Source organism: Coturnix japonica, chromosome 1 (assembly GCF_001577835.2).
Source record: "Coturnix japonica isolate 7356 chromosome 1, Coturnix japonica 2.1, whole genome shotgun sequence".
NCBI lineage: Eukaryota > Metazoa > Chordata > Aves > Galliformes > Phasianidae > Coturnix > Coturnix japonica.
In genome coordinates this window covers 1,916,927-1,932,103 of record NC_029516.1, presented here as the reverse complement: position 1 = coordinate 1,932,103, position 15,177 = coordinate 1,916,927, and the positions used below count along the sequence as shown (strand labels likewise).

Sequence of the window (15,177 nt, the reverse complement as noted above, 5' to 3'; positions counted from 1 at the left end):
CAAAAACAATAATGTGTTAACAAACAAAGAGGAATAATCACCCTGCAAACATGCTGCTAAGTGGGTACTGGACCTTGTTGTAACATATCTTAGCTTTAATGTGTTTGTCTAATGCACTATTTAGAAATAAGGGAAAATATAATGAACTCAACATCCTTTCTAGCATCCCAGCGGGGAAAATGCACTGTGAGCAAACCACGAACTGCGCTTTGAGAGAAGAGTTGTGAAGCACAGTGTTCAAGTTTCATTCTGTTATTTCTCCTGCTATGGTTCCACTGGACTGTTTTAAGACATGACAGTATTGGAAAAGCAGTTCAACACCAGAAGGGTTTGGGGGGGGGTATTGCCATTGTCATCTCAGATCTTACAAAGGTCTCCCCTAATGCATTTAGTGTGCACTAGCAGCATTAACTGGGCACTGAGTTACATGACTGAACTTTTATCTAATCCAAGGAAGTCATTTTAACGCTTGATGTTTTATAATCTTATTGTGTATGATTTCTAAGTAAGTTCCTATTTTTCACCAAAGTTTCATTTAGTTGGGCAGAGCAATGCTTTTATGTTTTTTTACACTGGCATCATCGGCAAACTGGTTGAAGGTTCACTTGATCCCACTGTCATTAATGTCATTGATGAAGATATTAAAGAGCATCATCTTCAGCACTGACCCCTTAGGGACACCACCACCAGGTGTCACTGATCTCCATCTGGACACTGAGCCACTGACCACCATTCTCTGGGTATGATCTCACAACCAGTTCCTCATCCATTGAACAGTCCACCCATCAAATCCATATCTTTCCAATTTGGAGAGAAGGATGTTGTGGAGGACCATGTCAAAGGCCTTACTGAAGTCAAGATTGAAGGCATCAGTTGCTCTTCCCTTCGTCTGGTAAGGCAGTTATGCTATTACAGAAGGCCATTAAGTTGGTCGGGCAGGGCCTACGCTTTGTGAAGTCATGCTGGTTATCCTGTACTGTCTTCCTCCCTTCCGTGTGCCTTAGCACAGCTTCCTGGAGCATCTGCTCCATGATCTTTGGGGCTGACAGGCCAGTAGTGCCCTGGGTCATCCTTTCTATGATTTTCACTAGTTTTACTGCTAATTGCTACTAACTGATTCCACATGCTCCTGTTGTGGCACACCTCCTTACAGAAGGAAAGAGAAATGAAGTAATTCTCCTTGTAATTCTCTACAGCTCGAAACTAGCAACCTCCACCATTACGCTGGGGGTATGGGTTTGGATTTTAAGGGCTCTAAATATATCACAATCTGAAATAACCCATTCTGGAGAATGGGTAATTTCCAGTAAAATACCTCACTGATGGAAACTGTAACAGAAGAAGCAATTTTTTTTCTGAACATCTTTCGTCTTCCTCCCAGTACCACCCCTGGAATGCAGAAGTAGGTGAAACTGGAATCATCTCCTTCATTTTGTGGATTGAAGATGGTACGAAGAAGAAAAGGTCTTCTTTGGGGTATTGCCTATCTGAAACAGTAGGATTTTATCATCCTTATATACTTGATGGGAACGGTTGGTCCACTTTAACATGGTAGTGAGTGAAAGCATCCTAGCAAAGGTAAATAGAGCTCAGAGAGACAATAATGAAGATAATTATAGTTAGTTATTGTTTGGTCTACTTACAACCCTATTTTATAACACTACTGCCAGCAGAGCTATTTTATGTGATGTCTTTTTCATGTAGCAACCTTTTCATAAATCAAAGGAAAAGCAATACGAGGCAGTTTCTCCTGCAGCCTGTTTGACAATAAAAGTTAACACTGAACCCTGGCTGTTATCAATCTTCATAAACGTGTCCATGATACGGTAAGCCTGTTCCATATTACACTGAGTTTGTTACTAATGCATGCAGAGGAACAACCCAGTGGCTCAATGTATCTCTTAAATGCCTGGAAACTGGGACCCGTGCTAAATGGCAAGGAAAGTTTTGAAGATATAACTGTTTCTCTCAATTTCTTTAATATTGGGTAAAATGATTGTCCTTTTCAGTGACCCAGAGTGTTTTACAACTAAGCACATAACCCAAAGTTTTACAGAATCACACTAACTTGATTCAGTAGTACACACAACCTATTAAGGAGAGGAAGGGGTTACGCATGATATAAGATGTATTTGGATGTTACCTGAAAAACTCACATTGCTTACACAGAAGAGGCTAACGGTGGAGTCTGACCTTCACATACCCATGCTGCAAATGTTTAGAAAAAATCAATAAAATTTTACTTGCCTGAACATAAGAGTTACCATGTACTTGAATACTGCTCATGTCTGATGAGGAATTACATTATGCAGAGGGAAGGACCAACAGGTGTCCAGGTTTCACAGAATCACAGAATGGCCATGGACCATAGAAAGGACCACAATGATCATCTAGCTTCAACCCCCCTGCTATGTGCAGGGTCGCCAACCACCAGACCAGGCTGCACAGAGCCACATCCAGCCTGGCCTTGAATGCCTGCAGGGATGGGGCATCCACAACCTTCTTGGGCAACCTGTTCCAGTGAGTCACCACCCTCTTTTTCAAATAAAGGCAAACTGCCATAGTGCCATTACATAGATTTGCTCTACCATCAATCAATTCTCTTGAAGAGCCACCAAAACCTCCTTTGTAGACTATCCAGAAGAATATTTGCAATGTCTCTACCTAAAGGATATAAATATTTAGTGGAGGAAAGGTCTGAGCTAGATTTGTTCAGCACTGGAATTACCTGAAAAGCATTAAAATTCTATACTGGTTCCACAGACTACATATTCTTACTGAAAGGGTTCAGACAATTTCTTTGCTAAAGTACTGCATCAAGTTGAGGCAAAGAGAAAAGAACATATGTGATGGAACAAAAGGGGCTGCATTTCACCAGCCCAGCAAGAGTGAGATTTCATTAACAGTGTAGACAGAGAAGCAGTCTATTACACACAGATCTATAAAGGCTGTCTCGCAAAATCTTTCGATCCTGATCTTCTTGTGCTTCCAGTAATGCATATGGCACAGCGCAGAAATTGCTACGCAATATTATCCAACTTAACACACCCCTGACAAAAAGGCTGTATCTATATAACATTTTTAGCCACAGACACAGCACTCTGATATTCTCCTTAAAGATACACGTGTTAGCTTTATCTGTTTTGTTCAGCCCCATCCCCCAAGACTTAATGTGTGATTTTGGACCCTACTTTGATTTTATATTGCAGGCATAATAATGGAGAGGCAGAGGTGAGAGAGTACACTTTTATGACAATCATGACTATTTCTCTTTAAATATTAACAGGTTTTCCAATTTCAGTTATAGATCCTCCATAGAGGCACACAGTACTTGAATTAGCAAAAGCTACTAATTCTTAACTGTTCCATAAGCATTAAGAGGGAAAAATCTCCTTTGTGCTTTCTCGTGTTTATTTAGGCTGAGAAGGTGGTGTGCTTTTCAAGCTTTCAAATGTGTGCCATGAAACATTAGTATCAGGTCTTATCTGGGCAACCTGATGGAGCTGTGGTGTCCCTGTGCCTTGCAGGGGAATCGGACTAGATGGCCTTCAGAGGTCCCTCCCAGCTCTAAGGATTCTATGATTCTATAATTATATTCTTCAAAACCAAATTATTTTATGCTGCTGGTGGGATCAAGAAAGAAAAGACAAAACGTCAGTACTTTTTGCTAGCTATAGATGGAAAAGTCTGGGGACTTCTGACCTCCTACCTGTAAATGAGGCCCAAACCAATGAGGTCAACAAAAAAAGATACACTATGTTATACAAAACAGCTTATAACGTTTATGTGAAAAACGTCAATTGATGACCTTTTAATTCTAGACTCAGCTTTGGCTCATTTTACCTCTCTGATCTCAGTCCAGCCCCTAAACCTTAAGGATGACTGGATGCACTTAGGTGACATATATGATCTCCTTTCGTTATTTTTATTACAGTAGCACCTAGATGGATTAATTAAGGTAAAACTGACAGTATGAAGTAATTTACTAGGCATTCTAGTACATAAAAAAGCACCAATACTACACTGAGATATAAAGGCCTCTCTGTGGCGCAGTATCCATGTAGTAAACCTGCTGCCAACTGCCTGCTGCACTGTTTTCTTCTATTGCGCAACAAATCAAACTGAGCACAACCTGGCAAACTTGTATTTAATTGTTTGAGCCCATCAGCAGCACAGAACAGCAGCAGACACAAACTTCCTCCTCCATCCAAACAGAAAAGTGACACCCACCACACAGCAATACGGTGCCACCCTTTTAGCTGCCTACAGCTGCAGCATCCCCAGCTCCAGGTGCTGACAGCTGCAGCTCTGCACTGCATGTACTATAGCACAAACGCAGGACCAGCTTCTCGAATGCTTCAGGTCTGACGGCCACTTTATGCTGAAGCCCCGACCACTCACTAAGGCTGAAATCTTCACTGTACTCTCCATGCTCTGAGATTCATTGTGATTTGGATTGCTGTAAGCAAACAGGAAGACAAAGAGCAATAATGGAAGATACAATGCAATTAAAAGTATAACTCTTCTCAGAGAAAGAGCTATTAAAGCATCTCCATTCTCCACATGCCCAGTGTCAACTTCCAATACAGGAAACATAAAAAACACGCCTGCCATTTAGCTTTCCATAATTACAGAGTAAGAAGGTGACTGGAAGGTACTTGCTAGACCCCAAAGAAACTGTCCAATTTTCAAGTCCAGGTAATAATTTTTACTACAGGCAATTAAAGAGCAAAGTTTTACTTTTGAACTTAACCGCAAGTGAACCTGAAGCCAGCAGTACAGCTTAACTCCATCGTAAGTCATCTTGATTCTATTTTTACAGATATTATTTTCTGAGTATAACCACAGTCGGTCGCAAAGCATATGATTTGTTATTATCTCCCAAAATGTTTAATGCATACTTTGGCTTGACAATTTTGATTTCACTTAGATGGGAGTCTAAACAGAATGCCTGTGGTCTGTTTTTTTCTCTACTGCCCAACAGTACAGGAAGGGCAAGGATGAAGGGGTGGGGGGGGAAAGAAGTGCTTAATTACAAGTAGCAACAAATGAGAAGTAATGGAGGTGTTGTGAATGCAAATCAGCATTGCCTGATGCAGCAACAGCAGCACCAGTACGTGCAGCTTACAGAGTAATGAGATCGTGCTGATGTGCTGGCATCCTGCTTTGATCACTTCATCTTGTTCAAGAGCTCTGCTGGGAAAACAAAGGTCAGTGGCAGTGACCTGGCTTCCCACAGCTTGCACATGCACAAATATTAGTGACCGATGGAAGGTTGCTATCTTTCCACCCCACCGTTTCGGAACGGCTGGTTACATAGCTGGGGGCCTTTGCTGAGCAGGTAGCACACGCTCCTGCAATATGAAGTGTCGTGTTGGAACATGTAGAAGTAATTGGCAATTCATTCTTCACCCTCTAAGAGGAAAAACAGGTGTATGAGTCTTAAAAAAATAGAGCCGTGCCATCAACTCTGCAAAACCCGCTGCCTTCCAGAAAGAGAGGCTGCTGTGTGCTCAGAAGTGGGGGCTGTGAGATTTGTAGGCTTTGGTTCTGCAGATGGCTTAGACTCATAAAAACGTCCTTAAAAAGGTACTGGCAAATCTCAGCAACACGAGATTATAAAACAGAGAACAAATTAATAACAAAGGGAAGAGACTGTGGATTTTAACCTTCCCCGGTTTAATGCCCTAAGTGGGAAATCATTTATTTGTGTGCACACGAAATCCCAACAAAGGATGCTTAACGTATTAAAACAAGAGGCTTTAGTCCTTGAAAGGGAGTGGGGAGCCAGATGTACTGCATGGAGCACAATGTGCCAACTGCGCCGCGAACCGTCAGTGCTCGCCGGCTCCGAGAGGCTCAGGAAACTGCAGCCAGCAGCAAGAACTGCCCTTAATGAGTGCATCCATCAATTTTCAGGGGACTTGCTTGATTACCAGCACACAAAAGTAGGGAGCATGCCAATTTAACTGTTGGCCACTGATGCATGAAGGAAGAGTTTCACTTGCTCGCTTTCATGAGAAGTCTATAAAATTACTTAACGCGGCTGTGTAAGCAAATAGAGAAAGCCCGTGGTGTGCTGAAACACAGGCATGTGCTTTCTTCTCCTAACACACCAACCTGATGCACCTGAGGAGGAAAAGGACATTTGGATAAACAAGTGTAGTTTGCCCACATCTGTTAGAAATCTTATCCTACTATGATTGCTTTACCAAAAACTTTTTGTTATTTTAAGTACTAATTCATATCAAATATAATTGTTAGTTATAGAATCATAGAATCATAGAATGGCCTGGGTTGAAATGGACCACAATGTTCATCCAGTTTCAACCCCCTGCTGTGTGCAGGGTCGTCAGCTACCAGACCAGGCTGCCCAGAGCCACATCCAGCCTGGCCTTGAATGCTTCCAGGGCATCCACAGCCTCCTTGGGCAACCTGTTCCAGTGTGACACCACCTTCTGAGTGAAAAAATTCCTTCTAATGTCTAACCAGAACCCTCCCTGTCTCAGTTTAAAACCATTCCCCCTTGTCCTATCACTGTCCACCCTCACAAACAGCCGTTCCCCCTCCTGCTTATATGCTCCCTTCAAATACTGCAAGGCCACAATGAGGTCTCCCCGGAGCCTTTTCCAAAAACTTTGTGCTGTACTGAAATTAATGTAATGATTGGTTTCTCAATTACAGAACATAAAATATCTAATTGTGTGAAAAATCTGCGATGAGATGAGGAGAGCTTTAATGAATGTAGCCAGGATGTCCAAAAGGGAGACCAGGGAAAAAAGGATTAGGGCAAACACGGAAAGAATTGACTTGAGCCTCTTAGCTAATGCCCTACCTACATTTTCAATCAAGGATTAAAAAAAGAAAAAAAAAAAAAAAAAAAGAAGAAAAAGAAAAAAGTTAATCTAACTCTCAAAAATGGCACTGAATACTTCTGAACTATCTCCAGCACAAATAAGAGCATTTAAAGTCGACATCGCAGTTCAAACATTGCAATGAAAACACACACCCGTGCAAACAGACTCATGGTTCTGAGTTCTTTTACCACATAAATGCACAGATATTATGCCAGAATCCCCCGCTCCCACCTTTCTCAGGATGAATCTGCATCCAGCTAAAAAGCACGCAATTAATATTTCATCCAGCTCTGTCGAGTACTCTCATTCCTAATGGGCTCTATCGATCAAAGGGAGAAAGTTAAATATCTGTGTTGCTGCAGGGAAAACTGAAGTTGTCATTTATGAAGCGATCATTTTGTAGGTAAATGTACTGGATAAGGGGTTTATAGAATTTTGATATTCTAAAGCTGTTCAAAGGAAATTCTCCTATGCATGTGCATGGGTCGGATGAAAGCTGAGAGAGGGATAACTGCTGACCGAAGTCCTTCACCAAGCCATTTCAGCAACAGGCAAATCTATCCAAAGGCAGAAATTCATGACTCAATGAGTTGCAATCATAATATTAGATAATAATCATAGAATGGTTTGGGATGGAAGGGACCTCAAAGGTCATCTAGTTCCAACCCTCTTGCCATGGGCAGGGTTGCCAACCACTAAATTAGGCACCAGACCATGCTGATGGGGCTCCATCCAACCTGGTCTTGAATGCCCCCAGGGATGGGGTATCCACAGCCTCCCTGGGCAGCCCGTGCCAGCACCTCATCACCCCCTCTGAGAAGAACTTCCTCCTGACATCTACTCTAAGTCTCCTCTCTTTTAGCTTAAAACCAATTGTCCCATTACTATGCACTCGTTAAACAGTCATTCCCCACTCCTCCCTTCAAGGGAACCTTGAGACAAGTACATTAGCACCAAGTTCTGGCTGAAAGAGGTGAGCCAAAAAATTTGGTTTTACTCCTCTTACATTCAAAAGGAACAGGATTTCGGATGTACTAAATAAATAATCCAGGCAAAAAAAGATTTGTAGTCTCTATCAACTTCTCTTTCCACCTGAAGCAGCTTAATGTGTTCTGAATCCAAGCTGCTACAAAATTAGGAAGGGTGACAGAACCACATCCACTCCACAAAACAACATTTACACTTCTCTCATTAAGTGCAGTGCTGTGCAATGCTATCAGCCAACAGCACTGCTTAAATTTACCTAAGCAACTCACTGTGTCACCCTCTGTATGGTGTGAACACAACTGTTGGTGCAGATACAGTGAAGCAGCCTTGGGGCACCAAGGCTCCCAAAAAGCAGACAGAGCAGTGGAGCAGAAAGAAGGAATTCTCTGCTACTACAAAAAGCTGAGTTAACACTATTTAACACTCTTAGCATAACTTAGACACACACAAGCCCTGTGCTCATCTGAGGGATGTTTTGGGTAACTCAGGACCATCGTCCCCAGCTGTGACTGATGGCATTGTTTCCAAACAGCACTGTGCTGAGCTGTGCTTCTCTTACTGACTTGCTGAATCAGATCTGACTAAGTCTGGTTGTGGGTTCTTTTCAGCTTGCTCTTGTTTCTTCAGTGTGAGACGAGGACACGACAAGTGCTAATGTTACAAAGATGATAACGTTATATTAAGAATGAATACTGAAATAAATAATCAGTTACACATAAACACACACACAGAGAAAAGTCAATCCTATTGCCATTTCTTTTACATAGAAGGAAAAGGAATTTAAGAACGTGGTCAGCAACAGTATCACCACCAACACCACAACAACTGCTTTGTAACAAAGCACTCCAATGCATTCTACACTTCTGAGGGAAGAAATGAATTCAGGATGTTTCTATTCAGAGTCCTGTCTTTGTGGTTGGACTCCATGCTCTTTGGTTGGACTTGATGATCTTTAAGGTCTTTTCCAACCTGAGCAATTCCATGATTCTTTTTGGCTGAGCAAAGGGACTCCACTCGAAGGCAAGAGTGAAGGCTCTGTCCAAGGATTTCTACATAGAGTTCTATATTTGCTATTGCTGGGTATTATGTAATATTTTGTAAATAATTAATACTCTGTGCTTATAATCTTAGCTTTCAAATGTAACTAATTCTAATTAAGGTGGCAGAAAAAGCTGTTTCTCAGCATCAGATCTGCACATGTAGATGGAGCGGCATCAACTATTTTCATGGGTACCAAGGATGGATTTCTGCGTTACAGCTATGTGTCACATCATAGTTACGGAAGACATATACATTAAGGAACCATCAATATTCCTAATTTACAGATAGTACAGAAGAGCCCATGAAAAATCACCATGTGTGCCCTGAAATGACCCAACATTCACAGTGCTTGGTCCAAAGTTGTCATTACAAACCTTATCTTCTCTCTGAACTGTTCCATTTTTATTTCTAGTGTCCATCACTGCTTTGTGAGACTGTGTCACTGTTCCTCATTTTATTTGGCTTCATCAAAACCTTGTCAGCTATGGTTTCTATTGTGAATTTTGGCAAAAACACAACTTAAAGGAATATTTTGTATATATTTATGTATACAACATAACAGTGCTTTATTTTTTTTATATCTTCAGCAATCATTAGCAAATCGAGCTTCAAGACACAGCAGCCAGTAACTAAAGGAAGGCATGATATTGAAGTTTTGCCTAATAATCCTGCTCATAGAATCATAGAATGGCCTGGGTTGAAATGGACCACAATGATCATCCAGTTTCAACCCCACTGCTATGTGCAGGATCGCCAACCACCAGACCAGGCTGCCCAGAGCCACATCCAGCCTGGCCTTGAATGCCTCCAGGGATGGGGCATTCACAGCCTCCTTGGGCAACCTGTTCCAATGTGTCACCACCCTCTGAGTTCTCCATGTCCCAAATCATCCCACAATGAACTACATTCAAGGCCACTACAGCCTATTAGATCTGGTGGTTGTTGACCCTGCGCATAGCAGGGGGTCGAAACTTGCTCATCATTGCGGTCCATTTCAACCCAGGCCATTGTATGATTCATTTCAGGGACATAACCTAGTGGGCATTGTGAAGATGGGTTGACCGTCGGACTAGATGGTCCAATCTTTTCCAACCTTATTGATTCTGTGATTCTGTGTGATTCATGCTTTGCTTTGTACAATCACCACCAAGGCAGCGCAAATCCAAACAAACAGCCATGGAACACTGTTTTGCCAAGGAACCTGCAGCCAGAAGCAACTTCATGCTGGCTAAGAGAGAGCAGGACGGGAATAAATATTTTGAACAAGCGTTAGTGCATAGTTATGAAGTGTAATCTACTGAAAGGAATCAAAAAACACAGGAAATAAAGGAGAAATATTTATTTTAGGCAGGATTTGAGCTCTCTGCTTACTCTGTTCCTAAATGAGTAATCAAGACGTTACTTGGCTCTAAACACCACGGGGGAATAAAATGTCACCATTGCAGCTGCCAAATTTCCCGCTACCAGCCCTTCAAATTAAGGGGGAAAAAAAATTATATGAATGTACAATTTGATTAGTGAAAAGTCCAAATCTTTGCCCAAAGCCTGGTTCTTCCTGTAACATCACATTCTTTTCTTCTTGTGTAAACTTCTCATTATAACAGAGACATCTTCATAATATAATAATTCTGGTTATAATGTAACTGCGGGTAACATAACTCCTACATTAGAAAAGGCAGCATGCCCTAGTAATGTTGTTTTAATGTAATTTGTGTACTGCAGGAACTGGCTGAACCTGGTCATTTAGAATTTGATCAATGTGAATTAGTGTCTTAAAGAGATGAACCATTTGATAATTCAGAATTTGATCAATGTGTATCAGGACCCCACGGAGATAAAACATTTATCATGAACATTTGGAATATCAGTCTAATCTAGGCAGCGCTGCAGAAGGTAATAAACAGGCATCAATAAGGTCTGCAGACAAAGTACAGAAGAGCTGTCAGTTCTCGGATACAAAACCTATATGGGATATTTGGTTATTCCCCTTCAATGGGCTAAACTATCCCTGTAGACTGAGGAAGCCACAGCTGATGTAATTTCAAGGACTAAATGGAGGAAGGAAAAGAAAATCCAGGAAATATTTAAGTAATTAACCACAACACTTTGCTCTTGAAAGAGATACAGCTTAAATAGTTGTAGTAATACAAGTTATCTCAATAACAGTTAGTAACTCACTGCATTGTAGATGCTTAAAATGGAGACTTTTATAATAATTCCACAATTAGATCTATTAGTCTCTCACTTAGAACCTGAAATCACACTGACACGCAGCACACTGGTTTATGCATTAACAAAATTCAGCAGTTCAACCTTATTTAATTCTCCTTTTACAGCCAATTAAACAAGCTCTTTAAACACCCCTGCTTGAAACTCTGTCCACAATCCTCACGTGCAATTAAACTGAACATGAGAAGTGCCTGGCGACGCCAAAAGAGCATCATCTTCAGGTCTCACTAAATCATTCATAATTTATCCATCAAGCTACACACAAAAGGCAGTGCTAAAATTACGTCTGCTGAATTTAAACCCTCAGTAAAAAAGATGTGCCATTTAAAAGGATTTTACATAAGCAAGAGTTTAAAATGGTACAGTAACATGGAGATTTTATGCCCTTCATCAAACCTATTCTGATTTATGTCCATATTTTAGACATCTTTTCTTTCTGTTAACGTTTTCCTTTTGCATTTAATGCAATGGATCAAAATCAGATCCACTCATCTGAAAGCTCCAAATAATTTTCAAGAAAAACTGGCCTGAAGTACAGAGAAAGCACTGCACTTCCAGTACTGAGGATGCAATGAAGTCTGGTCAAACAGCTGAGACCTATTATGTTCAATAAATGCCTGGATGCTGTACTGATGGCCATAGATTAGTGGGAGATATTGGTGAGAGGTGGATGGTTGGACTGGGTGATCCTGGAGGTCTTTTCAAACCTTGGTGATTCTATGATAAATACTAAATATTTATCTATAAATAATAATCTATAAATACTATAATAAATCTATAAATACTAAATAAATATCTAAATACTAAATACTCTAGTATTTAGAAAATGAAGAACTGACCAGTCTGCTCTACTGAAAGGAACCTCCAATTACCAAAGTCCTCTTTGTTAAATACTCTTTCTTTTATACACACAGCCTGAAGCATCCTTCAAAATGGCTTTCTTAAAATATGTAGCTGTTGTTTGATGCTGACTGGTCCATTAGCCAGCTCTTTGTATGCAAAAAGAACCCAACAGCATTTGATTAATTCAGGAAATCGATTACATACCAGGGAAAAAAAAAACAGATTTCAAAAAGTTTCCTACCTCTGGCCATAACAACACAAACCTATCAACTACCATTTCAAATAACAATAACATCTCATTTTGAAATAGTACAAGCTAGTTTATCGGCAATAATGACGATTTAAAAACATGAAAGTAAGCAGCCACAACAAGGGAAGGAAAAATAACCCCCTTGATGGGGTTCTTACACAGTTGAAAATAATGACAGTGAATGACAGCATACCAGGCTTCCCATCTGTAACAGAAAGACCTCCAAATTATGTTAAAATCGCACCAATGTCAATGGTCATTCTGTCCCTCTCACTTAAGGGACATAAAAATTCAGACCACAGTTATATAAACTCTGCATCATTAACCAGCACAAAGATTTCACATACACACTTGAGAATATTAGCAACTCCTCACATTAAAATGATTTTATCTTACAGTTAAGTAGTTTCCATCACTATCAGCAGCTCAAGAAAAACCTTTTCTCCTCTTTCTCATCAAAGAGAGAAACAAAACAAAATCGAAAACACAACAAAAAGCCTCCAGAAACCTAAAAACAGGAACAAAAACAATTCCCTTTGCACAGCATTTCTTGGTTACCACTGAAACTATAAGGTTGTATGAAGTTCTCTTTGTATCCTCATTGAAATGATAAATGGTACCTTCTACCTAATGGATGAACTAGCAAAAAGGGAAGAGTCCAAGGCTAAGGGTCAGAGTCACTTTGATACATCAATTACTGCATCTTCATTTACCCATCCTCAGGACTAATAAAATTTATTTAATTTGACCTTCATCGGTAGGGGCAAAGTGAAGTTGCTAATTTAAATCCTTTCACGTCATGCAAGCACAGGATGAACGCTATTGTAATGCAAAGTTGGAATGACATTTTTGTTGTCCCAGCAGAGGAAAAAAAAATTGTTAAAGAATATATTTTTAGGATACTTCACACATCTTATCAAATACAGATTAATTAGGACATTACTGACTGCGCATCTAATTTCCATGAAGCTTATGGTTACTATGCAATGGCCTCCAAATTCTTCAAAATTCTCTCATCTGAACAACCAGCATTTTTTCCAAGACAGACTGATAGGATCTGTGATAGCAGAAATGGGAGTTACTATGCATTTTAAAATGGATAAGAATTCATTTACTTGCCAGGCTCAAAAACAAAGGTAGAAAAGACTTACTTGAACCGGGCTGACACTTCATCGGCAGCTTTTTGGTATTGCTCTGTGGTTACTTTGTAGAATTGGGCACTCTGTAAAGTTAAAAATAGAGGAAAAAAAGTCTAAGAGTTAATAATATGGTTTTCACATAATAGCTGTTATATATGTGTGAACACCTGGTAAGTAACATTAATTTAGATATTTCACACATTTCAGTTGCTTAAAACCAAACCACCAACAAAAAGGAAACAAACATGCAAAGACAACAACCCAAGAGCCCTCATCTCTGCTATACTACAAAGCTCCACAGACATTTTTGTTAAGTAAGTAAGTGTGTCCTGCTGGCCCTGGAAGGTTCTGCAAAAGAGATGACTCACAAGAAGGAAACTGCAAAGAGAGACAGGGTACAATTCACACAGTTAAGCACTAGGAAATATTGCAACCTGTGAAGCTTCTCGACTAGGAAAAAAAAATCCAAATATTGAATCCTTACTTCTTTGTTTGAGTCTCTTTGTGTTACTTACACACACATCCCCAACTATTCTGCACACGATACTGATGTCAGGCTCCGAGGCTGAACAATAAATTAACCACAGCTTGACTCTTCCTTTTGCTCTTTGCCTCAACAATGCTGCTTGCAGACATTTAGTTTAATTTCCAACACTCCCAAGTTGCTTCAACCACTTCTGAGAATCATATAATCACAGAATGGCCTGGGTTGGAAGGGACCTCAAAGATCATGAAACTCCAACCCCCCCACAACAGGCAGGGCCACCAATCTCCACATTGAATACCAGCCCAGGCTGCCCAGGGCTCCATCCAACCAGGCCTTGAACACCTCCAGGGATGGACGGGGCATCCACAACCTCTCTGTGCAGCTGTTTCAGCACCTCAACACTCTTATAGTAAAGAACTTCCCTCTGATATCCAACCTAAATCTTCCCTCCTTCAAATCATTTCCCTTTCTCCTGATGTTATCTATCTTTTCATAGAGTTGACTCCTCTCCTGTTTGTAGGCTCCCTTTAGGAACTGAAAAGCTGCAATGAGGTCACCCCACAGCCTTCTCTTCTCCAGGATGAACAAGCCCAGCTCCCTCAATCTGCCTTCCTTTGAAGGAGGCAGTGCTCCAGCCCTCTGATCATCTTTGTGGCCTCCTCTGGACCCTCTCCACCAGCTCCTTGTCTTTCTTGTCTTGGGTGCCCCAGACTTGGATGCATTACTCCAGATGGGGCCTCACAAGGGCAGAGCAGAGAGGGACAATCCCCTCCCTGTCCCTGCTTGCCACCCCTCTGCTGATGGAACCCAGCTTGCCATTTGCTTTCTGAGATGCAAAAGAACAGTGCTGGCTCATGTTAAGTTTTTCATCCCTCTTCTGCAGGGCTACTTGCAGAGATTGTTCCTTCCAGCCTGTATATATGCCTGCGATTCCTCTGGCTGAAGTGTAAGACCGTGCACGTGCATATGATCAATTTCCAAAATGCAGGTCAGACAAGACTGAGTCATCAAGCAGTAAAACTTTTCTATACACGAAAATGGCAAAATTTCTCAGTGGGACATAGAATATTCAAAGACAAATCACTATAATGTTGTGATGCTTCATGTCCGGATAATATATACCTGGTATTTTTAAAGAGATTTTTATAGTCCTAGCACAGTTGGACTTAAGACGTAATAGCAAAGGCACCTGGCTTCACAGTTGGAGGAATAATGAAAAGTTAAAGCAGTTCAAAAGTTCTCTGAAACATTGTTTTTCCATGAATGGAGGAGCCAATAGGAGAAACAACACTGTGGAGAAGCACCAAGGTGTTCTTGGCACTTGCAAGATCCCCTTCTTAGTGT

The 15,177-nt window shown here is 40.8% G+C and overlaps 1 protein-coding gene across 4 annotated transcripts in view; it reads right to left on the bottom strand.

The window, feature by feature from the left end:
- Positions 1 to 15,177, bottom strand: part of CHCHD3 (coiled-coil-helix-coiled-coil-helix domain containing 3) — a 146,149-nt gene that overhangs the window by 15,536 nt on the left and 115,436 nt on the right. For all 4 annotated transcript variants that reach the window (XM_015861502.2, XM_015861569.2, XM_015861656.2 and 1 more), the window contains one exon: positions 13,359 to 13,429. In XM_015861502.2, the coding sequence (XP_015716988.1) occupies positions 13,359 to 13,429 (71 nt within the window). The remainder of the gene's footprint in view (positions 1 to 13,358; positions 13,430 to 15,177) is intronic.